At 54.8% G+C, this 27,311-nt stretch overlaps 1 protein-coding gene across 9 annotated transcripts in view; it reads right to left on the bottom strand.

Moving 5' to 3' along the window:
- Nucleotides 1–27,272, bottom strand: part of MVK (mevalonate kinase) — a 34,129-nt gene extending 6,857 nt beyond the window's left edge. The window contains exons 1-12 of one of the 9 annotated variants that reach the window (XR_014069931.1): nucleotides 27,224–27,272; nucleotides 25,994–26,085; nucleotides 24,573–24,720; nucleotides 23,343–23,487; nucleotides 22,182–22,337; nucleotides 19,041–19,144; nucleotides 18,391–18,436; nucleotides 14,643–14,733; nucleotides 14,164–14,280; nucleotides 10,613–10,766; nucleotides 7,178–7,317; nucleotides 943–1,180 (exon numbers count right to left, since the gene is read on the bottom strand). Coding sequence is in view for 8 of the 9 variants with exons in the window: in XM_081546118.1 (XP_081402244.1) it covers nucleotides 9,459–9,610; nucleotides 10,613–10,766; nucleotides 14,164–14,280; nucleotides 14,643–14,733; nucleotides 18,391–18,436; nucleotides 19,041–19,144; nucleotides 22,182–22,337; nucleotides 23,343–23,487; nucleotides 24,573–24,720; nucleotides 25,994–26,071 (1,191 nt within the window). In the remaining variant the exon portion in view is untranslated. Of the gene's footprint in view, nucleotides 1–942; nucleotides 1,181–7,177; nucleotides 7,318–8,881; nucleotides 9,611–10,612; nucleotides 10,767–14,163; nucleotides 14,281–14,642; nucleotides 14,734–18,390; nucleotides 18,437–19,040; nucleotides 19,279–20,994; nucleotides 21,104–21,823; nucleotides 21,967–22,181; nucleotides 22,338–23,342; nucleotides 23,488–24,572; nucleotides 24,721–25,993; nucleotides 26,086–27,051 lie in introns of those variants that run through there. The other 8 variants (XM_081546123.1, XM_081546118.1, XM_081546121.1 and 5 more) reach the window with 8 other exon arrangements.
- Between the last annotated feature and the right edge of the window lie 39 nt (nucleotides 27,273–27,311).

Genomic DNA, 27,311 nt, shown 5'->3' with positions numbered 1-27,311 from the left:
ATCCCCCCCACCAAAAAGATGAAGTTCTGATCTCTGGTACCTCTGAAGATGAGACCTTATTTGCAAATGGGGTCTTTGCAGGTGTCATCAAGTAAGAGGAGGTCATGAGGGTGGGCCCGAATCCAGTGTGACTGGTGCCCTTACGAGAAGAGGAGATGTGTGCTTTGCAGAGTGATTTTTGGGGTTTTGTGGCCACACTGCATGGCATGTGGGGGTCTCAGTTCCCCAACCAGGGATTGAGCCCATGCTCCCTGCACTGAAAAGCAGAGTCTTAACCACCGCACCACCAGGGAAGTCCCTGGAAATGTCCTGAGAAAGCAGAGACACACAGAGAGGAGATGGCCAAGGGACAACAGAGACAGAGACCGGAGGGAGGCGGCTGTGATCACGCCCAGGAATGCCAAGGACTGCCGGCCACCACCAGAAGCTGGAAGAGGCGGGGAGTCTCTACCTAGAGTCTCAGAGGGAGCATGGCCCTGCTGACACTTTTTTCTGACTGTGCCGGAGCTTAGCTGTGGCACACAGATCTCTGATCTTCCTTGTGACATGCGGGATTTTTAGTTGCGGCGTGTGGGATCTAGCTCCCTGACCAGGGATTGAACCTGGGCCCTTGCTAGGGAGTGTGAAGTCTTAGCCACTGGACCACCAGGGAAGTTCCCATTCATTCACCCTACACTCCTGTCAGGTACTGTGCTAACTTGGGGAGGAGGTGGCAGTTGAGAAGACAGCTAAGGTGACTGCCCTTGGAGAGCTGGCAATCGACTGGGGAGATGGCAATCGACTAGGGTGATGTAACAGCAAGTGATAGCAGTTTGGAGAGAAAACAAAGGGAGACATGGGGTGGGGTGGGGGCGTTCCAGGCAGAGGGCACTGTAGAGGCAGAGGCCCTGCAGTGGGACTCGCTCCATCACCATCATCATCCCCATTCTCCTTCTCACTTGCCTGGTCCTCCCCATGTCGCACTGGGAGGGAGTCCTCGTTTATTTCCAAGTCTTGCTCTGGAATGTAAGCTTCCCGAAGGCTGGCCCAGGGCCTTATGTCCTCAGTGACGCAGACCAGCACCTGGCACAGAGCTGTCCCCCCATCATATTTGTTGAGACTTCTCTGGCAGTCCAGTGGTTAACTCTGTGCCTCTACCACAGGGGGCACAGGTTGGATCCCTGGTTGAGAAACTAAGATCCTGTAGCAAAAAGAAAAGTCGTATTTGTTGAGTGATATGCCAAGGGAGGTGGGCTTCCAGGTGGTTCACAGTGGTAAAGAATCCGCCTGCACTTGCAGGAGGTAAAGGAGATACAGCAGATAAAGGAGAAGTGGGTTCGATCCCTGGGTCGGGAAGATCCCCTGGAGTAGGAAATGGCAACCCACTCCACATCCTTGCCAGGATAATCACACGAACGGTGGAGCCTAGTGGGCTAGCCCACGGGGTCGCCGAGAGTCGGACACGACTGAGCATGCACGCATGCATGCCGAGAGAACGCACAGGTACTGGGTTAAATGGCCTACACCGGTCCCCGCAGGTCATCCCTCCTCCCTCCCCCCACCTTCATGAAGACGATGGAGTCACTTGTCTCCCATTTGCCAGATGACTAAACTGAGGCTTGCTGGAGGCCATACAGCCAGCAAGTGGTAGCGCTGGGATTTAAACTCAGTTCTCCCTGGGCTCTTTTGCTCCCCTGCCTAGGCCCGGAGAGGGGGTGAGGGGGGAATGGGGAGTGCGGCAGGGTAGTAGGCCCCCCATACCCCCATACCTCCCCCTAAAGGCAGCAGGTCAAGAACAGTGCTGCAGGCTCCATAAATAACCCGGGTCCCTGGGCCCTGCCTGCGGTTTAGCCGCGGAGAGTGTGTGTGTGTATTACAAACAGCTCTAATCCCCTGTCAGTTAAACTGGATATCAGAGGAGACAAGCTTCCGAGCGGGGAGGCCTAATTGAATCGAATTGAAAAGGCGGAATGGGCGGCCGCGATGCTGGGAGGGAGAGGTGCGCGCAGCTGCCGGGGGGCCTCCCCTGCCCGGGGGCCAGGCGGCACCGCAGCCCCCGCCGCAGGGAGCCGGGCTTGGAGGGCATCGCAGTGGCGGGGGGCGGGGGGGACGCGCCCCAGCCGCGGTACCCCGCCCCCTCCGGCCTCCCCTTTATCTGCTGGCTCTGCCATTTTCTCTCCGTCGCTGACCCTTTTTCTGCTCCCTCTGTTATCTCGAATAATGTCACTGCCTCTTTAGAATCTATTCATCAGAGCAGAAAGAAGCCAATGCTGACACTGATAAAAAAAAAAAAAAATGCCATCTGTGCCTGATGGGGAAGCGCTCTCAGCCCAACCTCTGGCGCCCCTGCCCGCCCCCGCCACCCGCCTGTCTGCCATTCTGCCATTCGAGGGGGCACCCGGGGGTAATCAGATTCCGTGGGGGCGGGGTGGCAGCCCACAGGTGGTGCCCCCCGCTCCCCAGCTCATTCTCCAGAGCGCAGCCGAGCTGAGGGGACGGGCTCTGAAAGAGGTCTCAACCCCTGGCAGTTTTCCAGCTGCAGAAGAGTCGGATTTGACCCTTGGGGGTTTTAAAAATTGATTTACAGTCTTTATTATTTTATTATTATACCCTCCAAAATTTCCAGACTTGTGAATTCTCTTTAAAAACCAAATAGAAAGGTTGGGTGACTGTGAACTGACCACCCCGCAGGGCAACAACTGTCTGGAGCTTTGGAGTGGGGGTGCTGCACCCTCCCGGGGGCCTGGCTGGTGGGTGTCACCTGGCTGACCCCTGGAGGCTGTGAACTTGAGACCCCTGGGTGGGTAGGGTTCCTCGGAGTGGGGCTGAGGGGCACGTGGAAGACCCCAGGGCACTCTTCATGGGACTGAAAATAATATCCTTAGAAATACTAACCCAAAGCCCAGAGAGGGTAAGCCACAGGGTTAAGTCACACAGCATTTCAGGAATCTCCCAGTTCATGGGTAGGTGCTCTTCTCAACCACACAAGGCAGGTGGGGAGATGGGGGTCCTGATTCTGCCCCCGATCCTTCCCTGTCCCTGCTCCTCATCAAAGCAGTGAAGACGCCTGCATCTGTGTGCTGTCCCACCACCCCTTCTGGGAGCAGGCTCTGCTCCAAGCGCCCTAAGAGCGTCAGGGGACGTACCAGCACCCAGTCTTCTCTCTCCTGGGGCGGGACGTCCCATCGGCAAAACCCAGCCACGCCAGGCAAGGAAAGTGGAAGAAGTCCAGGCTTTGGAGTCAGACGCTGCTGGGTCCCAATCCTAGCTCGGCCACCTTGGAGCTGTCCCATCACCTTTCTGAGCCTCAGTTTCCCCACCTCTGATAACAGCAAGAGCTGACGCATCTTGGATGCTCACTCCAGGTACCAGGCTCCAGGCCAAGTGTTTGATGTGCACCGTGACCCAGCATCCCCACTTTACAGATGAGGAGTCGGATGCCCAGACAGGTGACATGACCACTGCAAGCCCCACAGCTGGAGGTGATCCGGCCACAGAACAAGGCCAGACCTGTCTGACCTCAGAGACCACAAAACGGTAATCACTGGGAAGATGACACCAGGGCATGAGGGCAAGCTCCTGGCAGAGTGAATGAGCCCCATGATTTCTATGGATGGGGAAACCCAGGCCCAGAGAAGGCAAGAAACTGCCTCAGTTCGCACAGTAAGCTGCCTTTTGGTTTTCTCTTCACAGCCAGAGCATCTTAGGAAGAGCACAGTCCTTGGTGTCTAGAGACCCATCTCAAGGCCTAACTTCTGCACTTGTTGACTTCATGGCCTGGAGCAGGGACTCCCTCTGGGGGCCTTAGTTTCTTCATCTGTTAAGTGAGGCTCACCCTGCTTTCCTCATAGGCTTGTGCCTCACAGATACAGGTGGAGAGAATGAACGTCAAAGTATCCAGAGCCACAGACCAGCATGCCGACAAGAGGAGGAGCAGCCTGTATTGGTCACCCAGCTTCCCTGGGGCTCAGCCCAGTTTCTGGCACGTATACGTACATACAGACATTGTGTGTGTGCTCAGTCGTGTCTGAATCTTTTCAGACCTCATGGACTGTAGCTGCCAGGCTCCCCTGTCCATGGAATTTTCCAGGTTAGGAACACTAATAGGTTGCCATTTCCTTCTCCAGGGGATCTTCCCGACCCGGGGATCAATCCCGTGCCTCCTGCGTTGGCAGGCGGATTCTTTTCCACTGAGCCACCTGGGAAGCCCCCTTGGCATGTGTAGGTGCACATTTAATATCTGCTGGATGAATAGCATCCAGTAGCTCAGCGGCCAGAATCTGCCAACAGCCCTGGGCAGCCATGGGGAGGAAGGCAGCCCCATTCTCTCCGGGCAGGGAGGATGCCCAGGAGGGAGGCCAGGTGCATCCCAGGAAAGCATCCGCGGTGGGCGGGGGGGACACCTCCTCAACCAATGCATTATGCAAATGCATCGAAATGGATGTTTTCCCCATCAGATTTAAAACATTGTGCAAGAACAGACCCAGTTAATCTCCTGTGCCGGGGGGTTTGGCAGAGCAGCGTGCCAAAGAGGCCCAGTTCCCGTCTCTTCCCCTGTGTGTGTGATTAGGCAGCCTCCCCGTCGGTGAGCCCACGAGGGTGGTGAGAATGCATGCGTTCGGGCCTCCCCATCCCTTCCCGCTCCTTGGAGGGAGGTGGGGGTGGCCCAGGAGATGGTGTTGGCAGGACCGCAGGTGGGGGGGGGTCTAAGGTGTGTGGGCAGCAATGAGGGCCAAGGGGGCTGGCGGGGTGTGCAGAGCCAGTGCCTCTGGGGCAGGTGTGACAACTCATGACAGCGGAGCAGGGACTGGAGGGGGACTTGGGGAGGGTCACCAGTCACCTCCCGGAGAAACAGTCCACCACAGTGGCTGAGAGCAGGGCTCGGGGGTCACGCAGACCTGGGTTCAACTCCCACTCTGCCACTTGCTTATCTCGGGACCTCAGGCAACTCACTTCCCTCTCCGGGGCCTCAGTTTACTCATCAATGGATGAGAACCTCCCTGTCTCACCTCCCTGAGGGGATTCACAGGGAGAAGGCACCTCAAGTGCTAGGCACCATGCTAGGCAGGGAGCAGGCGCTTGGGACGGCTGCTGTTGGCCACTCGGGAGCCGACAGAGCCACGAGGAGGGGTGTAACTTGCGATGACCAGTGCAGAAGATGGAACATTCTGCAGGATGGCTGGCCAGGTAAGGCACGTAACGAAGAGGAAAGGTGTGTGTGTGTGTGTGCAGGACTGCAGTGCTAGCTTAAGAGAGAATTTAGGGCTGTAACAGTCAGATGCATGGTCCTGGACAGGATTCTGGACATTTGGGAGACGATTGGGAGGAAATGTGCCTATGCCTTGGGCATTGGGGATGAAAACATATTGTAAGCATGTTGCTATGCCCCTCTGGGCCTTGCCTTCCTCACCTAAGCTGATGATTGAGCCTGGCACACAGTAGGTGCTAAGAGACAGCCCAGGAGTTGTCCAAAATGAGCTGGAAGGCAGGCAGCTCTGCAGAAGGGGGTGTGTGCTAGCTTTCTTTTTTAAAAAAGAAAAAGCTTTGGACAGAGAACAAGGATGAAAAGGGGGACCTTGAGAGGCAAAGGGGCGGGGCCAAGGCCACTCAGATGGGCAGGGTGGCAGCCCCACCACACCTGCTGACCTGCAGCCAGTGCCGCCTAACTCGATGGGCTGCTAGTGGTGCACAGGAGCCAGTCTCAGAGAGAAGACGATCCTCACTGACAGGAAGAACAAGGGTGCAACCTCAGCAGCTCTTTTGTCAGCAGGGATCACAGTGTCTGCTGCCCGTCTCCCAAGGCGAGACCTCTGCCAGAGTGGGTTAATTTCCTGCGAACTTCAGGCTGTGAGGGTGGGTGTTAAATCGGCTGCAGAGGCTGGGAGCCGCTCCAAATGCTGACTTGAGAAATTGCTGTCCTCGGGCTGGCGGACAGGGCCCGGGGCTGTACCACCACCTCTTTGAGGAGGAAGCCAGGAGGCTGGAAAGCCAGTTGGCATTCTCTTGTGTTTCCCGAACCGCAGTCCTGGGTACACGATTCAAACCCCAACTAGGGGGTTTGAATCAGCAGGTCTGGGTGCTTCTAACCAGCTCTGTGCACCATTCTGAAACTTCTGGACCCTGAGAGACACCCATGTTTCTCAGCTCAGGACAGTTATAATAAGGTGCATTGGACTTCCCTGGCTGTCCAGTGGTTAAGATTCCTAGCTCTCACTGTGGAAGGTGCGGGTTCGATCCCTGGTTGGGGAAGTTCTGCATGCCATGTGGTGCAGCCAACAATTATACTAATCATAATAGTGAGTGTTTTCTGAGCACTTACAATGTGCCAGGCACCGTGCCAAGGGTGTACATGTGTTTTCTCATTCAATCTTCATGGCACTCTATAAGGTGGCTGCTGCTGCTGCTGCTAAGGTGGGCATTACTATTATTTCCATCTTCCCGATGGGGAGCCCGCAGCCCCGAGAGTAGAGGTCAAGTGGTAAGTGGCTGGCAGGGCCAAATGGGGGCCCAGGTAGAGGCGAGCTCTTGGCAGGTATGACTTTAGGCAATATCTAGTTCAGTGATGTCAGCCCTGGCCGCACATTAAAATCACCTGGGAACTTGTGAAAACCACTCACAATTGAGCCCCTTCGAGATGTGTTAAATCAGAAGAGCTGGGGGAGGGGGGAGGCATTTGGGGGTGGTTTCTAGGTGGGGCTGGGAGAACGCCACACCAGGCAAAAGGAGAAGGGCGAGGCTACAAATGCAAATCACCTACAAATGTGACATCAGAGACAGGTGGCCAGGAGTGGGGGCCACCAGGCCCATATGGTGGCCAGTGATGGTGGTGGCTGGGGTGAGAGGCTGCAGGCCAAGGTGTGCCAGGTGGTGGCTTCAGTGGGGCAAGGGTAACGGGTTGGCTCATGCTCCAGGAGTGACACCCGGTCCCCAGGGAGGAAGAGGGAGGGTCTCAAGGAGCAGGCAGGTTTTGAGGCCTCGGCCTCTGGACACCCTCCTCGAAGGCCCACCTCCCGCAGTGCAGGAATGCTGTCAACCAGCATCAGCCCTGAGAAGGCATCATGTACCCCTGGCTGCTCTTTAAAATCGTGTGGGGAGCTTTCGAAAAACACCCAGGCCCAGGTCCACTCTGACCAAGTACATCAGCGTCCACAGGAAATCAGGAGCCCGAGCGTGGAAAACAGCAAGAATCACAACAAACCTGTGTCCAGGCAGAAGCACAGAGGGGCAGGGGGCGGCCATTGGAATCAGACCGTCTGACGTGGAATACTGCTTCGGATGCTGCTTAGCTGTGTGGCCTCGGACGAGTTACTCGACCTCTCTGAGCTTCAGTTTCCCAATCTGTAAAATGGGACTAGCAATTATTCTCCAAGATTGGGGGTAGATAAAAAGAGATGACTGAGGAACAATACTTAGAACAGTGCCCCACACATAGTAAGACCCAGTATTGATATCATTTTATGCATTGTGTTTTGAAGGCCAGAGGCACGCAACTGCCCATCAGTGACGCTGGGGCCATTTTCACATGTTAAGCTGAGGCAGACATTCTTCCCAGCACCCTGATTCCTGGCAGTGACCCCAGGCAGAACCTAGAGAGACAGAACCCTGGTGTTGGGGGGAGGGTAGAGAGACTGCTCTAAGGCGGCTCTTACCCACTCTCCCCTGAAGACACTGGGAAAGAAGTCAGCTGCCCTCTAGTGGCCAAGGGCAGAAGCGCAGACCATTTAAACCAAATCCTGCACTCTCTGCCCCAGCGCCCCAACCTTGTTGTTGACCCGGGGCTCCCAGAGCTGCCGGTGCTAATGGTTTTGGGTGGATTCTGACATTTCATAAAGCGCCTTGACTTGCAATATGAAGTTCCAATAGAGCCAGGTGGGTGCCAGACACTGGCTACCGGCACTCAAGTCTCTTTTCCCCACCCAGTCAATTTTAGAGAGGAAGAAATATTCCACGACCAAAGCCAGCAGGTTTGGTTTCCATTTCTTACAAAAGTCTGCAAATTAGTGAGTGCTCACGATTTGAGAAGTTAGGAAGTTTATTTTTTTACTTTTTCAGTCCAGTTCAGTCACTCAGTCATGTCTCTTTGCGACCCCATGGACGGCAGCATGCCAGGCTTCCCTGTCCACCACCAACTCCCGGAGGCTATTCAAACTCATGTCTATCACATCGGTGAAGCCATCCAACCATCTCATCTCTGTCATCCCCTTCTCCTCCTGCCTTCAATCTTTCCCAGGATCAGGGTCTTTTTCAATGAGTTGGTTCTTTGCATCAGGTGGCCAAAATATTGGAGTTTCAGCTTCAGCATCAGTCCTTCCAATGAATATTCAGGACTGATTTCCTTTAGGATGGACTGGTTGGATCTCCATGCAGTCCAAGGGACTCTCAAGAGTCTTCTCCAACACCACAGTTCAAAAGCATCAATTCTTCAGCACTCAACTTTCTTTATAGTCCAACTCTCACATCCATACATGACTACTGGGAAAACCATAGCTTTGACTAGATGGAATATTGTTGGTAAAATAATGTCTCTGCTTTTTAATTGGAGTATAATTGCTTTACAATGTTGTGTTAGTTTCTGCCATACAACAATATGAATCAGCTGTAAGTATACATGAGCTAGGAAGTCCCTCCTGAGCTAGGAAGGTTAAAATCCCCCTGGAAAAGCAGGCTGGAGCTGTGCTGATGGGATGAGAGTTTGATGTTCGGGCATCCATCCTGTCCACCACGGCCATCTGGAGAAACCCTGCCCTATCCCATGGACACAGACAACCAAATGACCCAAAGCCCTTCTTTCCACTAAGAAAGTGGCTGGAGAAGGGACAGGAGAGAGGGGGAAGGTATGGGGAATAGAGACTACCAGACCCTCCCATCTTTCTAGACTTGGAAAGAAGTGAGTGAAGCACTGTTTACTCAAGATCTTTTTATTTCCCCTTTGCCATCTTTCCTGCAACCCCTTCAGATACAGACCAGAAGGTACTGCACATCAACCCTGCCTTTGGCCAACCCTCAGGCCAGATGGAAGGCAGAAGGCAAAGACCACCACCCGAACATCCCAGGAAGGCTTCCTGGGGGAGGTGGGACAGACAGGCAGGAGTGCAGAGGTGGAGGGAGGGAGAAGTCCACTGCTCTGGGAACCAAACCCCTGCATGTGGCGTCCAAGCACCCCGGCCAGGGAGTCTGTGGGTCCGTGGAAGCTTCCAGGAGGCCGGGAAAGAGGCCCTCTTGTCTCAGACGACCACACACACCCCACTGATAGGCTGGCGTGAGAGAATGTTGTAGAACACAGACCACGGCTTCCGGGCAGCCTGGCTCACGGTGCGGAACAAGGGGCACGGCTGGCCGGAGGGGTGTCACAGAGGGGCTGGGGCCTCCCGTCAGCGTCAGGAGCTGGGCGCCCACTGGCCAGCGCAGAAGCCAACTCCGGCGCCTAGAATAATCTGGGAAGGGGCTTCGTGGTGGGGCTGCAGCCGTGTGGGCTCCTCTCAGAGGCTGTCCAGGGCTTGCTGGACAGAGGCGTCCAGGGAGGCGGCCGTGTGGACAGAGACACCTGGGGCACCAATGCTGGTTTCCCAGCAGTCAAACCCACAGCCGCTCAGCGCCCGCTTCGTGGCCTCTACCTCTGGCCGCTCCAGATCTGCAGTGGGGGGAATGGCAGCAGGTCACTCCCACCGTCAGCTCCCTCGGGGAACATTCCCCCTCAGAGAACGTTCAGCCCCGCTTGCGGCACAGGCAGGGGACTGGTCCTCCTGTTGGAACGCCGAACCTGGCATCCTCCATGGGAAGGTTATAGACCCCTGAGTCATGTGGACCTGGCCGTGGGGCCTCAAATGACATCCCCCCTCTGAGCCTCATCTCCTCATCTGGGGGTGAGGCTGACAATGAGACCCACCCCTCAAGGGTTACGGAGAGGCTGACGCGGGCTACTACAGGGGGAGGGCCTGGCCCAGTGTACCGCACACATTCCAGGAATGTTCTCCCGCCATCGTCACTGCCCCGAACTAGGCCCCCACAGTCAAGGTTGGCCAAAGTTAGGACGCAGCATCTCCTTGAGGCCTGGGGGTCCTACTGAGGGTGAGGGACCACTGTGGGCTTACAGCAAAGCAAGGGGGAAAGCAGGACGAGGAGAAGAGGGAGGAGATGGAGAGGAGCCGACCGAAAGCAGCGGTGACTCAACGCCCCAGCGCAGGGCGTGCTGCTGTAAGCCCGCTCCTCAGCCCTGCTCTTACCCCAAAGACTAAAGAGGGCAGAGACATGTTTCTTTTGTAGCACAGTCAGCCCCTGTCCCGGGCACATCAGGAGGTAACAGCAGGGGATGCAAGGCCAGTAGTGGTGGCAGTGACAATAGATGGTGACAATGCCTTTGTTATTTCTCAAGCTTGTGGGAAGCTTGGCAGGTAAGGAGATGGGAGGAATAAGACCTGTGCCAGGCTCTCTGCATACATTTTTCCTCCTTGAATCTAGGCAACGATTTTACATAAACTAGATGTTACATAGGCCCAGAGAGGTTAATTCCCTTGACCAAGGCCACACAACAGAAGTGAGACTGTTCACAGGCTTCTTCCTCCTCCCCCAGGAACTGCCCGGGGGGGAGCTTTGTGGGAGCCCAGGCTGGCAACCCTGCCCACCCCCTGGGTACCTGGCCTGAGAAGCGTGATGCCACAGCCCCCGCCGCCCGCGCCAGTGAGCTTGCTGTGCAGTCCGTGGGCCATGGTCACCTGGCACAGCTGGTCCAGCGAGGCATGGCCCACACCAAGGGCATTCAGATGGTGCTGGTTCATGTCGATGAGCTCCTGGGGAGAAAGTTCTCTGTTCCGGCTTGGCCTGCCTGAGGCTGAGATCCTGGGCCCGTCCCATCCATCTGACAGCCGCTGGTTTGGGACCTCAAAAGGCTTTGACTGCCCGACACAATGTCCTTCTCCACTGATAAAAAGAGACCCTCTCCTTCCTGCAGGACTCCCAGTGGGGCTGGGATGGAGCTGGTGGTGAGCACACGTCCCAGGTCTGGCCATGGAAGGCTCTGGCCGTGGGGACTGGTCAGACAATGAGAGCCCTTCCAGGGTTTACTCTGCCTCGTTCCACTGGAGCTGCTAAAACTGGCCAACCTCAGAGACATGCCACCAGAGTTATGTTCCCTGCATATGTTCTCAGAGATTACATTGAAGACAGAGAGACATTTCAGACTAGGTTGTCTTGGGCCCTGGATCCAGCTATGCCTGAAGCTGTCTCCTCTGGTCTTCTCATTTAGAAGCCAATAAATTCCTTTTCTGATAAAGCCTGGTTGAGATGGATTTTGGGCATTTGCAGAAGAAGTCTCAAGTAATTTGCTGTCCTACTGCTTCCTCAGGAACCGACTTTCAGAAGAAGAATGGGTGTGTATAGTTCTAACTAGGTCACGAGTTGGGGGAGTTGCTGTTTGTTCAGATTTCTCTGATTATGGATAATAAAATTCCTGCTCTCCTGCAGATCAAACAAGAGGCAGGTTGATGGAATAAAAAAGCTTACACTCTCCACTGCCCAGGCATTCCCTATTTATATTTCATTTACTCCAGTGGTGTCAGCAAATCCCATCAAAATGCCAGGCACCTCGCTAGATGCTGGGGCTCTAAAAATGAGCTCCAGCCCCTGCTGTCGGAAGTTATGAACATGGGATCTGAAGGCAGGCGAGCCTGGGTTTGAGTTCTGGCTCAGACACTTCTTGATTGCGTGACTTGGAATGAGATTTTTCAGCTGAGCCACAGTTTGTGTGCTGTGTGCTGAGTCGTACCCGACTCCTTGCGACCCCATGGATTGTAGCCCACCAGGCTCCTCTATCCGTGGGATTCCCCAGGCAAGAATACTGGAGTGGGTTGCCATTTCCTCCTCCAGGGGATCTTCCTGGGATCGAACCTGAGTTTCTTGAGTCTCCTGCATTGGCAGGTGGATTCTTGATCACTGTGCTACCTGGAAAGCCCCCGGGCTCTCCCTTGTAAAACAGGGATTCTAAGAGTATCTGCCTTGTTGCCAGGAGGATGGAATTAGGCATCTTTCCCATGAAGCCTGGCACAAGGTAAGTGCTCGGCAAACGTCAGCTGCTATTAGTACTTTCATGCTTCATTTCTAGTATCCCCATTTTTCAAAGGGGAAAACTGAGGCTCAGAGGGGACAGTGATGTGCCTAAGGCTGCTGAGCTGGGAAGGGCTGAGCCGGCACCAGAAGCTGGCTCTCCTGATGTGAAGCATGTGTCTCTCACCTCTGAGAGCACCGTTGACCACCCTCTTCTTGCAGTGTGCGGCTTCACAACGCGCAGTTCTACCCCAGCGTCCTGGGAGGGCCTGTGTGCTGGGAGGATGCCCATCACAGGGCTGTGTGCCGAGGTCCACCTGGTTCTCCTACCCGGAGCCATCGGGCAGGGTCGTGTCTGCCTCTCCCCGGCAGCCTGCCTCCCATACCCCAGCACTTGTGACAAATGAGCAGACATGCGTGATGGCCCGGTAGCAGCCCTGGGTGTCTTTCACCGGCCCTGGGGGCTGGAGGGGAGGGAAAACTTCTGGGGCCTCTCTTGGTGCCTGAGTACCAGGTGTCATGTTGCCAAGGCAGGTTCCAGACACCTGTCACATTCTGATCCAAAATCTGTCAAGGATCGGATGACAGGCTGTGACACAGGAAAACAGCTCGCTGCTGTGAGTGCAGAGCTGTCCGGGAGGCGAGTTGCACATTTCAGCGGCTGCCGCAGCCAAAAATATACACACTGTATAATCGACGTTCTGTTCTCAGGCATTCTCCAGGGGCTCAACGGGGTGTATTTTAGGCAGCACTCCATCATTATTAATTTCCTCCTCGGGAGGACTGTGTTCCCTTCCTTTCTACGTGAAATGAATCGAGAACCAGTGGGAAAAGGCTGGAGGGATGGAGGGAGATGGCTGGGGGAACGAGGGCAAAAGCCTGGAAATGAATTAGATGGAGTCCCTGCACCGAGCCTGGAGGACACACTTCTTAAAAATGTGGGGGAAGGGATTCCCTGGTGATCCAGGGGTTAGGACGTGGTGCTTTCAGTGCCCTGGCCGAGGTTCAATCCCTGATCAGGGAACTAAGATCTTGCAAGCTGTGCAGTGAGACCAAAAAAAAAAAGATAAGTTGACTAAAGGAATAAACGAACAAGTCAGTGACTCCAAGCTCAGCCACTCACCAGTTGAAACACCTCAGAGAAAGTCATTCTCTTTAATCTTGGTGTTTATATCTGTAACAGGGTGGCAACATACCCACTTCACAGGTAGGTTGCTGGAGGATTAAGTGAGGAATCTTTTGTGAAGAGACTTGGAGAGTACCAGCTCCCACTCATGACAGGGGCTGCAGACTCAAGCGCCTACAGCAGGACAGGGAGGCCCCAGGCATGGGGTACAGTGGCTGCGGATGATGATTAAGCAGTGGTGGGGAATGTGGAGAAACGGAGACCCCCAGGGCCTCTCTCGAGGTGGCTCCCTGGGCACCTCAGGCTGACCCGCTGTTGCACAGCCATGTTGGCCAGGCCTGCCGGATCCTCTGGTTCTTCCATGGAAGCCAGGTGGCTTTTTAATGCCAGTCCACATTCACTGGGCCAGATGGGCCAGGTCTGGAAATGAGCCCATGCCCTCTGGCTGAGCTGGTGGCTCATCGGGCATCGTGCTCCTGTGTCACCCATGGAACCTCACTTCATTAAGACACTCCAGTGAGGCCAGGATTCAGACGTGGGCCTGATGAAATCCCAAGAGTGAGGTTCTCGAATTAGGCAAAGGGTGGGGGCTGGAACATTGATGAAAGACTTTAGATCATGTCTGATCCACAGCGTGAGTGAGAGAGAGTTACTGCGTGAACTTGATGTATTTAGCACTAACTAGAGGTACTTAGCAAACAGAGCAGGAAAGAAGTGGCCAGGGGAGAAATCGCTCCTGGAATTATGGAGGACTGTGTCCTTATACGCATGACCCCAGACCTGGCCCACTGCACTTATTACACACTAGGCGCCACCCTCGGGGCTGTCTGTGTTCCCTTGATTGCTCCCAATCACTTAGGATGAGGCTTCAAGAGAAGACCCACTTGTTCATGGGTGCACACACAGGCTCCAGGCCCAGGCTCTGTATTTTAGCTCCCAGGGATTCCGAGCGCAGACGGAGCCGCTGCCCGGGACAGCGCCGTGGGTGGGGGACCCCAAGCCTGCACGTGGGCTCTTACCTCTAGCACGAGGTAGTGCTCCAGGCTGGGGGCTGTGGCCATCTCCCCCAGCACCCGCTCGCACTCCAGGGAGATGGCATCTATGGAGGTCAGGAGAGGAGCCACGATCTCCGGGAACTGCAGGGAAAGGAAGCGAGGGCCCGTGAGGCCTAGAGGTTGGCAGATACCTGGTGGAGGGGGAAAGTGTCCCCACGGCCCACACCCATCCTCTGAGCGAACCCCTCTCCTTCAGGCCTGGTCCCTGCCTTGCCTGGCCACCATGGACCCAAGCAGAGGGGCGGTTCTCACTGCAAAGGCAGCGTGTTTAAGGATTCCCGTCCTGCCTCCTTGCTGGGCTGTGGATGGACGGACCCTCCCCAAGTCCCTGCCCCCCCACCCCCTCCCCCCACTAACCCGGGAGGCAGAGGGAGGGCTTGGACACCCAAACGTGAGTGTCGTGGCCCCGCTAGGAACACTCCCAGGAGTGGAACCAGCAGCACCTTCAGCAGCCGGCTCCTGACGTTGGCCACCAGGGCCTTGGTGCTGCGAGGCACTTTGGTGTTGATCAGCAAGATCTTCAGAGCCGGTGGCCTGTGGGGCAAAGAGGGTCCAAGGTGAGCCCAGGACAGGGCAGCTGGGCCAGGGCTGGGGGCCCGCCTGGAGTCCGCCCAGGGCAGGAAGCAGAGGCCCAGGGAGGTGAGCTGGAGACAGGTCCAGGGAGCAGGGTTCCTGATGCCCAGTTGTGGGTGCCCACAGCCGCATCCCCGCTTTAGCCCCTGGACAGACAGTTGTTTTCCTTTGGCTTGTGACTCACTTCTCCAGTCATTTCAACCTTGAGTGAATGTGTAGACAGAGGGCCCGGCATGCGTGGAGTTAGAAGTTCAAAGGCGCCACCACCAATGGTATAAGAAGGGGATGAGGCTCTGTCCTGTGGGCCACCCCAGGGAGCTGGAGGGGAGGGTGCTGGAGAATCAAAAAGCCATGGGACCAAGGATGGGTCATGGATGAAGAAAGTCAGGTCCCAGTGTTGTGAGCCTGTTCGTGCCCTGCCTCATTGGCGCCCAGACCTGCCAGGACCCCAGGTGTGGTCAGAGGGAGTCAGTCACGCCCAGGTAGGAGAACGGAGGCCCCAGGGTGGCCACGGTCAGCTGGCCCTCCAGCACCACCACAATGTCCTCACCTGCCCTCTGGGCTCTATAATCCCTCCTAAAGCCACAGCCCCAACGGTCCTTGTGGTTGGCTGTCTTTGGGGACTTAAGCCACTGTTTTCTGTCATCTCGTCTGCCTTTCAGAGCACTGCCCTGAGGCTGGGGACAGGGTGTGGAGGACCTGAATGAGCTCTGGCCAGAGACAGCTGCATATAGGCCCCCGATACCTTTATTTGCTTTTCTTTTCACCGATCGAGACTGTAAAATCCAGTGGGGCTGGGAAAGGCTGCCAGAAACCTGCTTGATCTCACCGCCCATAAGCCCATGAAATTAATATCGATTCTCACCCTTGGAGGCCGGCTTTTTTTTTTTTTTCACTTTACAAAAGATGAACATTCTATTTGGCTTTTCTCTTCCCTTTCAAGACAAGCCGTTCCTCAAAAGGGCAGCATTCTGGGAGGCTGAGTCTTGATCCACTTGGCAAACAATGGTTGTTGTTTTTTTTTTTATATTGAGAAGCACCATGTGTGGTTTGGGGGTAAAGGGCTTCTCCTTAAGCCACGGGTGGGATTAATGTGGAGTCTGGCCTCCTGGCTTCTCAGAGAACCTGCCATCTGCTCACCGTGGCACCCTGCAGCCAGCGATGAAGGTCGGTCGCTCGCCCTGTGTCCCCATCTATCAGGGTGGGAGGAGTCTAGGTATCATGTCTTCATCTTTCTTAAATAAAGTCCTTTGCAAACAGGCCTGCTGCCAGCCCTGCCAGCCCCACAAAACTTAGAACTCCTGTGACATCCAGTGACCACCCCCAGGGCCACATCCTCTAAGTGCTGTGTGATCTGGGCCGGATGACATCCCCAAGCTCATCTCATCTCCCCTCTCCCTGGAGCTCACTCTACTCACCCACCCTGGCCTCTGAGCTGCTGTTCGACACTTCAGCCCCACTCCTGCCTCAGGGCCTTTGCACATGCATCTCTGCTGCCAGGGACCTGCCCCCCGGCCTTGGCACTCTGCTCAAATGCCATCCAGGCAGAGGGCTCCAGTTCCCTCCTTCACGTCCCAGCCCCCACTACTCTCCTGTATACTGAGGCCATGGGGATGGCCTGCTGTGCCCTTACAGAGACAACTGTCCAGGGATCGTCTTCTCCCACAAAGTGGGGCTCCGTGAAAGTGGGACTTTGGGTTCCCTGCTGAGACCCCAGCACTCGGCAGTTGTTCAGAGATACTTATGGACTGGATGGATGAATTCCATCAGGAAAGAGTAAAAAGCACTTGGCAGATACCGTTTCTGCCATGGACTCTCATGCCTAGGACTCCCATTCTATAAATGAGAAGACAGAGGCCTTGGGGGAAGTGACTCACCTAAGGGCCCACAGCAGGCAAACGGCAGAGCCAGGCTTCAACTGGACCCTGGGACCCCAGAGCACCTGCTGCCCCCTGCAACTGCACACACTTCCGGGCCTCTCCCCTGCCACCCGTGCTTGGGAGACCCTCCATCGCTCACTCGTAATCACCCTCACAGGCCATGCGCCTGCCCGGCCTCATCTGCACAGGGCTTAGGATACAACAGGCTCGCAGGAAAGAGACCTGCCCCTGCCCCATGAAGGACTCCCCAGATCTGCAGCCCGATGACGACCTCCCTGCTGTCAGCCCTGACAACTTAAGAGCCCCAAGAACACCTTTGTTCCAGATCGACATCACGACTGTCTCCTCTGAGAGACCGTGGGCTGCGGGTGGACCGGGCTCAGACACTCAGCTTCCAGCCCTCGCTCCTGATCTCACTGCATTCGGGTTCAGGCCACCCGGCAGAGCCACCCACCCCTGGGGGCCAGACCTCCCTTCCCTCCCCGCCATCGCTTCCACAAGCAGCCAGAGGAAGCTGTTCCACCCTCCTGAATAGCCCTGCTCCCTCCTCCGTGGGGTGCAGGGGTTGTCACTCGGGGGACTTGCCCTCCAGGGGCCGTGTGACAACATCTGGAGCTATCTTTGGTTGTTGCACTGGAGATGGGGGAGGGGCTACAGGCCTCTGGTGGGCAGAGCCCAGGGAAGCTACTAAACACCCCACGCTACCCAGGACCGGTCCATCCGCAAGGAGTTCTCCAGCCCCAAACGTCCACAGTGCTGAGGCTGAAGGAATGCTGACCTGGAGCCTCAGAAGGGCAGGTTTGGCTTCCGGAAGCCGACAGAGCAGGCATGAGAAGAAGCTACAGGTGTAGAGAGAAGGGGTCCACACCATGGCCTGCCAAGTCCCTAAGCCCCGAATGCAGTAGCCCAACTGGAGATGGCAGAGGTCTGGGACCTGCTGTCCGGCCACCAAGAAGACCACCCTGGCTACAGAAGGTGAGAGCAGGCCCCGGGACCCTCAGAGTGTGGAAAGGCCCCCGCAAGGCAGCAGAGTGCCCTGGGACAACCATCACCCCCCTTAACTTGATGGGGGAGGGCTCAGGGGACAGCCAGGAGGCACCTGCTCCTCTGGCCGCAGGCTCACTCCCTGCCCCTGACGGTCCCACTCTGAAAGCAAACAGAACAGAGGATACTGGAATTTAATACACACATCTGTAATTCCAGTGCCTCTGGAAGGAGGGAGGAAGGAAATCTACAACAGGCTGAAAGTTGCCAAACGTCTCTCCACTCAGCCTCCCATGAGCCTCCTGTGGGCTCCAGTCCTGCTCAGACATGGTGCTGTCACTATGGCAACTGCCACGGAGTCTTTCGGTGGCTTGTGTGTGCATGTCTGTCCCTGGCCACTCAGGACTATGTCCGAGATCCAAGGGCCCTAGAGTAGGGTCAGCTGGAACGCAGGAAGGTATCGTTTCTTGTTTACTAAACGGATGGATGGATGAACTGGTAACTGAAGGAGAGTCTGGGGGAATAGCTGCATTTTGGAAGGGGAATGGCCCAGCCTCACCTGACCACCTGACCACCCTCTCGGCAACTTCAGAGCTGAAGTGGAGAGGAAAGAGCAGGCTTCCTCATGCTCACGGCCTGTGGGACTACATGGGGGAGGGGAATGCCCAGGGACACCTGCTCTGGGTTCCTTCACAAAGAAATGGAGCTCCCCCTCTCCCACCAGATGCAGAAGCTGTGGCTCCCCCAGAATTACCTCTTTAAAGATGAAATCTTCCCTTGCTGGTATCGGAGCGCTCCTCCTAAAGAGAAGAACGGGTGCATCACAGTCACAGGAAAAGCTCTGTATCTGGGCCTCCTGGGAGAGGGGCTAGATTGGGGTGGGGTAGAGTGTCTCCATAACAGACTTGGCCTCGTAATGAGGCTTCTCAGCTTCAGGGATCAAAGGCCCAGGAGGGCGTGGAGGTGCTCCGTGCCCAGGGCCAGGGGTCCCTCCCTTCTGTCCAGATGCCCAGCTTCCCTGACAGGCCACACGGTAATGCAGTGGAGGTGGGGCCAGAGGGCATCCAGCTGCAGTGAGCAGGCGTCCTCGCCAGAGGGGAGCCCAGCTCGTGTGGCCTGCAGACCCCACGGCAGTGGTTGTATAGCTGTGCCCTCTGGAACGCTGGGGGTGGGGGTCTCACTGAAACCCCAGCTTCCCAGGCCCTAGCCCACCCCCAGAGATTTGGATCGGGGAGGTGGGAAACCCTGAGGTTCCCCGTCCCCCTCCTATCAGGAAAATGCTATCTTCCTCAGAAGCACTGACTCTATGTTCATCCCAAATCCACAGAGCCTGGGCAGCTACGCCTGTCACAGAAATTTCTGAAAGAATAAAAACTGAGAACGCGGGCCTGAGGCAGCACCTACCCCAGGTGCTGACGGCGTTGTCCACTCCAGATGGGTTCCCGTGAATCACCCTCTCCCCCTGGAAGGCCCACTTGTTAATTAACTCCAAGTTCTCCTCGGTCCACCTGAAGGAGACAGATTCGTCTTCATCATCCATGGTGGTGAATGGGGAGCTGGGGGTCACTGAGGGCAGCAGAGGGCCAGAGTCACAGGCGTGGCTTGCTGGAGACCAAAAGGCAAAGGGGTTTGGGCCCCCAAACTCAGAAAGAAAACAAATAAACAGCTCTGAACATCTCCAGCTAAAGAGTAGGCCCTGAAGAGCACTCCTGCCCAGTGCAGTGGAGAGACCCGAGGCTTGAAGTTCATGGGGCTCTGCTTTGCCTCTCATGAGCTGAGTGACTCTGGGCCCCTTGCCTGCCCACTCTGAGCCTCACTCTCCTCCTCCCGCCTCCGCACAGGCTCAGCAGGCGTGTGGGTCCGTTGGCCCCAGCCCTCTCTGGATTCCTCCCCAGAAGAGGTGTGGACTCACTATGACAGTGCGAGTATCACTTGAAAACCTGCGAGGACCATGTGAGGACACGTGCTCAGCCCCACCGCCCCGCCTTCTCTCTCAGCTCATTTCCTCTGTCTGGTCCCTGCCCCGAGACCCAACAGAAGCTGCTGGGGGTTGTGCAGCTGAGCTGTGGACTAAGCAGGGAGCTGGTCTGAACTCCATTTTGCTGCTGACTCACTGGGCGTCAATGAGCAGCCGCATCACCTCTGACCCTCAGTGTCCTCATTCGGGAAACAGGGCTAAAGGTGTCAAATCACAGAGGACATTGTGGGATGGAAAAGCGCAAAACGCACAGGGAATGGTGTGTATTTCACCTGGGGTCTCTCTCCTGGAGTCACTCCAAGCCCGGTCCACCCACTCTTTTGCTGTGGAGCCTTGGGCAAGTCAATCACTCTCTCTGAGCCTCTTTCCTCAAGGGTCAGATGAGGGTTTTATGGACCTGAGACTCACCCAGTGGTTGTGAGGCTATGATTAATAGCCAGTCAACACTGCTCAGAGCTACTGATTACCCAGGGCCAACCACTGTGCTACAGGCTTCCCCTAATAGACCGTGTGTAATCCTCACAATAACCTCTCAGGGAAGGTACAGTCACCACCCCCTTTCTTACAGAAGAAGACACTGAGACTCCAACGGATGAAACAGCATCCCCAAGACCACGGTGCCACTCACGGTGACATCGGTGCCACTCACGGTGACATCGGAGCCACATCCGCCCATCGGAGTCTGAGCTCATAACTACTGACCTTTGGGGTGCCGACGAGACTCCGTCGCTCACTTGTTCAATATACACTGAGCATCTACTATGTGCCTGTGACTAAGCGGACACAGATGTGATCCCTGACTGCTTGTAGCCTTGGAGTCTAATGCAGAATGGATGTCAGGAAGTCACCGGTATTTAACTATAGCCTCAGAGAAGTGCAATGCTGGCTGGACAAAGTGCACCCCATTCTGAAAGGGGTGGGGCGCCTGAGGGACAAGGGGAGGGGGTTAGGGAGGCAGGACGTAGGGGCAGAGCTGTGCAGCCTGTGCCGTGCCTGGGACTGGACAAGAGCTGGCCCTTTCCAGGACCACAGATGAGCCGAGAGCGAGGTGGGGAAGGGGCACCTGAACGTGGCTCAGGGTCCAGTCTACTCAGCAAACTTGACTCTTTCTTCTGACTGGGAGACGCTGGGGGCAGGGTGGGTGGGGGCCAGGTCTGCTCTCCCTTCAGGTTCTGAGAAGCAGTGATAGGTCTTCAGGGGAGGTGGGAGAACTAGGTGGAAAGAAGCAGGACAGGAAAGACCACACGCAAACTTGGACACCCACAGGCGTGCACATGCACACACACACCCACAACCACCCTTATCTTTTGAAAGGCAGAGCCGGTCTGCCAGTCCATGGGCAGATGTCTGTTTGGGGGACCCAGGACCACCTGGCCTTACTGCTCTGCACTAGAATCAGCGATCAGCATGCGGTATTGAGTGGCGGTCCTGTCGCCTCTGTCCCGTGTCACCATCTTATCCTGGGATCAGCACGTGTCAAGGCTGGAAGCTGCCCCACCCAGGAGTTCATCAGGTGCAGCCACTTTTCAGATGAAGAAACAGAGCCCCAGAGAGAAGCGAGTTAACAGGCAAACATGACTGCAGTTCCTGAAAAACGGCCCCTCCACAGCTGCAATCGCTCATTACCTGTCAGATGCTTCCCAAGGCCGTCTCCGCCGGCCCCCACCCCCCGGCATGTGAGCCCTTCAGAGCAGCCCTGGAGAATTCTGACTGGGAATCCTATCAACAGCCCCCGGACCCACTGTGGCCACAGGGACCAAACTGAGCTTTGGGCCCTGGCAAGCAGCACACCCTCCCCAACACAGCACAGCTGGGCCCACATGGCTGGTACCGGAAGGCCCCCAGCAAGAGGGCTCCCCGGAGCCATGAGGGCCCAGGACAGGCCTCAGCAAGAAGCTGCCAAGCTGGATGCTGCAGCCTCACTCCCGACTCCCAGGACAAACTGCATTATCCGTGCTCGGGCCGGTTTCTCAAGTTTCCCCAAGTAACAGAAACGGCCTGCCCGCAGCCCTGTCTGGACACACCTCACTGACTCACAGTGAGAACCGCAGAAGAGATGCTACGACCTTGTGGGCATAAAGATCTACAGGAGGGGAGACGTCCTGACTGGACAGATTCTCCTTCTGTGTTTACTTCTCAGCACGCTATTTGTCATAATCATTTGGTACGACCTGGCAATGCCCCCCTGGGTATTGGTATCACCATTTACAGAAAAGGGCACTGAGTGAGGCTCCCAGTCCGGGGAGTGGGCTGGTCAGGGTCCCACAGTGAGCTGATGACAAAGGTGATGACTCTTCTGATCCACTGCACTCTACATCTGGACTCAGGTTCTTTCTAAAAACACCACAGCATCTGAACCCAAAGGAGGCAAGGTTGGGATGAGGTGGCAGGGGCGGTGGCAAAGAGCTCAAGTTCTAGATTCAGACCACCGGGTCCAGATCCTACTCCACCATCACAAGCTGTGTGGCCACCCTGCGCCTCAGCATGCCCAGCTGTAAGGGGCCAACGGGACAGATCTCAGCTTGAGGTGCGGTGCCCAGGAGGGACAAGGGGGAGGGCCTGATTACCTGCCGGCAGCCTTCCCATCCTTCAGCGGGTTTGGGATCTCCTCGCATACTGTCAGGAGGGCGGCTGCCAAACACACGGAGTAGGCAGCACTGGAGCCCAGGCCAGCCCCGGTGGGCAGCTCCGACCACACGGTGACGTCCAGGCTGGGCAGGGCTCTGAAACACACCAGGTGGCAGAGCTCTGACTCTCCACAGGACCCCCTGAAGGTAGGTGCTCTCATCACCCCCATTTTACAGATGAGGAAACTGAGGCTTGGGAAGGCTAAGAACCTCATTCAAGCTAGAAAGTGACCTGGACTTGAACCAACAATGTCTGACCCTCAGCCGCATGCAGCCCGTACCCTGTATCACCCCGTGACACCACCTCAACAGGAATGTCCCTCTCTAGGAGCTGGCTTCCCCAAGGGCAGACAACCCAGATCTTATCGTAACACAAGCTTCACTCTGCTAATCACAGAGATCCCTTGGAGCCTGTAGGACATGGCACAAGCATGCCTCCCTGGCCATGGCACAGAGAAGCCACCTAGCAGATCTGAGAAGGGACTCTGGCTTTGGTTTGGCTGAATTGAAAGGCCAGAGGAGGCAGCATGAATTAAAAAGGCAGGTGTTGATGCTGAAGAGAACTGAGTTGATTTCCCAGCTCTCAGCACTTACTAATTAGCTGTGTGGCCCGGATACTCTCTAACTCTCTGGGTCCCAGTTTCTCCCTGTGCAAAATGGAGAGGGTGTCCTTCTTGTGAGGTTGCTGTGAATACTGAAAGCAGACCATATATATATATATACACACACACATAGGGTCTAGTAAGGTGGGCTTCCCTTGTAACTCAGTCAGTAAAGAATCTGCCTACAATGCAGGAGATCTGGGTTTGATTCCTGGGTTGGGAAAATCCCCTGGAGAAGGAAATGGCAACCCACTCCAGTACTCTTGCCTGGAGAATCCAATGGACAGAGGAGCCTGGCGGGCTACAGTCCATGGGGTCACAAGAGTCAGACACAACTAAGCGACTAAACCACCAACTAAACAACCACCAGTATGGTGCCTGGAATACAGCAAGGACAGCTGATGGGTATTCAGAGCCTGGAAGGGTCTAGCGGCCAAAACTTCGGCTCAATCTCAGGGTCAGGCTGCACCTGGGCTCCCTGCCCCAACTGCGCACATACCTCTGACTCCGGCAGATAGACAGGTATAAGTAGAGGAAAGCTAGCACGGCCAGGCGCTCAGGGTCCACACAGTCCTCAGGGAAGCCTGCCACCTCCTTCAGCTTCTCCACCTGCTCCAGAGTGAGCGCTGAGCCGTCACTGTGCCCTGTCACACAGGCAAACAAGTGTACGCAGGTGGATGAGAAGGGCTTGGTGCTTTTATAGACACCGGAATACAAAAAAACTGAGCCATTCCAGGCATCAGAATCTGGACAGACGTGGGCTCAGGGTCCGAGCACCACAGCCGAGGCTGTCGGTGGACTGCAGGCTTGGGAGGCAGGCAGACCTGGGTTTGGGTGCATCCTGACTGTGCCAAAGACTGGTTTTCTGACCTTGAGTAAGGGACTTAATCTGTCTGCGCCTCAGTTTCCCTGAGTGGTAGAGAGGTAACAGGGGTACCTCCTTCCAGGATTGTCACAGAGATAATAAAAAAGGTACAGAAAACCCTTAGCACTGCTCCTGACATGTAGTAAGGGCTTAATTGCTAGTAGTTTTCAAACACACATGCATGTACACGCGTGCACACACACACACATATCACTCAGAGACCTCGGTTTGACCTCCATGGTACAATATCAAAACTAAAGGCCACAAGGCTTCCCTGGTGGTCTAATGGCTAAAATTCCAGGGTCCCAGGGCAGGCAGACCAGATTCGATCCTTGGTCAGGGAACTAGATCCCACAGGCTGCAACTAAAAGTTCACATGTCACAACTAAATGACCCTGCATGTGGCAACTAGATATCCTGTGTACTGCAACTAAGAACCCAGTGCAGCCAAATAAGTATATAGATATATTTTAAAAAGATTTCCCAGTGATTTAAAAATTGCTACAAAATATTAAAAACACACACACACAAACTAAAGGCCATATTACTTCCCCAATATTGCCCTCTCCCAAAACATAATTAGTGAGAACAGGACACGCACATAAAGTGAATATGAAAGGTGGAGATTTGCTTGGGTGGAAGGGGAAGGCCGGCATGTAAAGAAGACTTTTAAATTTTAAATAAATTAGTATGTTAATAAATAAGTGAAGCTATTCTTAGGGGAGACAGGAGAGAAAACAACCCCAGGGTGACTTGCTTTGGGCCCCTCGGGGACAGTCTGGGATGACGGCCCAGCCGTCCTCCTTCCCCTTCTCCTCAGGGCCCAGGCTCTTCCCGCACCTGGTTCCTGCCCCCTGCACTCACCCAGAAAGCTGGTGTCCAGCAGCTGAAGGCTGGCCACATCCCAGGCCCTCCTGACACCAATGTTTGGTAAGTTGAGGTCCACTTTCCCATTGCTGTGGGGCTGAAGCCGGAGGAATGTTCTCAAGTTCAAGGCCACTGCTAGTGCTACCTATAGAACAAAGGGCATGATACCAGCAGTTAGCCCAGGGGTGGTTGGCAACATGCATGGCTTCTGACCTAAAATACTAGCACATGAGCCACTCTGAACTATGCCCTTGGCAGACGCTTCTCATCATCAACCTTGGCACCTTCACAGGCATAACCGCTACCAATCAATTAGGAGTTAATACCTACATATCTTTTCCCTCCCCACGTATAACTTCAGAATTCTCAACACCAAGGGACAGCTTCCCTAATCACCATGTTTTCAAAGATTAATATAAGAACATGAAAAATGACAGCATGGAGGAGCAGAGAAAGCATGGCTTTAGGTTCAAGCAGACAGGGTCACTCCTAGCTCTACCGAGGTGTGCGGGACCTTGAACAAGTTGCCAACGCTCTCCTAAGCCTCAGCTTCCACAACTGTAAAATAGGACAATAAAAGTTTAACCTCTGAGGACAGCTGTAAGAATTAAACAAGATATGCATGTCTCAGACTCCTTTGCAGGATCCTATTCATTTTCCCCAAGAGTTTAGTCTTTAAACTTCATCTCTTCTCCACTGAAGCTCACTTCCTAAGTGACTTTATTCCACCCACATGGCTTTCCATGTCATCTTCTTGCTATCTTACTGGGTGGGCCAGAGAAGTCCTTCAGAGAACCGAACACCTGCCTTTTCTTTGCCCAGCTGGGAAGAAACTGATCTCCTCTCTGATATCCCAGGCTACACCTCAAGACTTTCTTTCAGCTCCTTTTAAGATTAGCATCAGGGGACTTCCCTGATGGTCCAGTGGCTAAGACTCCACGCTCCCAATGCAGGGGGTCTGGGTTTGATTCCTGGTCAGGAAACTAGATCTCACATGCTGCAACTACGACCCAGCAGTCAAATAAATAAATAAAATATTTTAAAAATATATTAGCATCAGGGGACTTCCCTTGTTGTCCAGTGGTTAAGAATCTGCCTGACAATGCAGAAGACACAGGTTTGATCCCAGGTCCAGGAAGATCTCACATGCTGTGGAGCAACAAAGCCTGTGCTCCAGGCCCCTGATAGCTGCAACTATTGAGCCCACGAACCATGACTACTGAAGCCAACTTGTCTACAGCCTGTGCTCCACAACAAAAGAAGCCACCACAACAAGAAGCCTGCTCTTGCTGCAACTAGAGAAAGCCCTCACGCAGCAATGAAGACCCAGAGCAGCCAAAAATAAATTTAAGAAAGAGAAAAGATTAGTGTCTAGGAGCAGCAGTTCCCAACCCTCAAAGGCTCAGGGGGCCTTGTACCTTGCCGTGGACCACGGCATGCTCTCCATGAAGAATGACTTTCCCTGGAGCGGACACCAGCAGGACTTCTGACAACATGGCTCCTGGGAGTACTGAAAAGGAAAGAGAGAGAGAGGATGGAAGGTCCCCAGACCTCAGAGAACGCCTAATTCAAGCATCTCGTTATAACAAAAAAGGCAGCTACCATTCAGCATTTGCTGTGTGCCCCAAAAGCAGTGCGGGGCAGCAGTCAGCCTGACACACCAAAAAATCTGGGTTCGAACCCACTGCTCCCCAGTGATGTCATCTTAGCTAGCCACATAGCCATCAAATAGCCACGAACCTTAAAAGTTACACAGGGACAGTAACTATTTACCTTAATGGGTTTTGAGAAAATTAAACTAAATAACACAAGCAAAACACTTAGCAGTGTCTGGCACACCACAGTCAGTTACTGATAGCTCTTTATTACTGACTCTGTTTTTGGTTCCAGCTTTCATTATTACTACTATTAAAGGTAGAAATTTAAATGAAATCATGGACTGGAAAGAAATTTTTTCCCGGGCTGTTTCTAATGTTTGACAATTAGAAACAAGCTGCAGAAAACAGCTGTTACACCTCCCCACCCCACCCCCCTGTTTTTGCACACTTAAGTCAGGATCTCTACAAGACAGAGTCCTAGAAAGTGACTTGCTGGGTATGCGTGTGCACATTTTAGGTTTTTATGAATAATGCAAAGCTACCTTGATGGCTCAGACGGTAAAGGATCCGCCTGAATGCAAGAGACCCACGTTCGACCCCTGGGTCAGGGAGATCCCCCAGAGAGGGTACTGGTTACCCACTCAAGTATTCTTTCCTGGAGAATCCCATGGATAGAGGAGCCTGGCAGGCTACAGTCCATGGGGTCGCAAAGAGTCGGACACGACTGAGCAACTTAAAAAACAGAAAAGAAAAAAACTATCTATTTAAGGCTTTACTTCAATAGCGTGAGACCTGCCTGAACCGCACTATGAGCTAAGCACTATAGAGACCCCAGTTCCTCAAGTAGGGAAACTCAGGCTCGGAGTGAGGAGACCTACTACTTGTCCGAGATTCAAAATCCTGTCCGATTCCAGGTCGCCGGCTCCTGAGGACCGATTCTCAAGAGCTGAGGAAACTGAGCCTGAGAAGCCGAGAGCCCAGTCCGGGGTCGTTCTGGGTCTCGGCCTCGAACTTCGCGCCACCTCGCCTCGCAACCCCAACCTCTCTCACCCGTCGCCTCAGGTCCTCTGCTCCCGAAGCCGAGCCGCTCCCCAACTCCACACCCGAGCTCGCGGGTACGGAGGAGAGGCGGCTTCTT

Source organism: Giraffa tippelskirchi, chromosome 11, assembly GCF_054371585.1.
Source record: "Giraffa tippelskirchi isolate mGirTip1 chromosome 11, T2T-mGirTip1v1.2.pri, whole genome shotgun sequence".
NCBI lineage: Eukaryota > Metazoa > Chordata > Mammalia > Artiodactyla > Giraffidae > Giraffa > Giraffa tippelskirchi.
The sequence above is the reverse complement of the archived record's forward strand: the minus strand, read 5'-3'. Positions and strand labels throughout refer to the sequence as shown.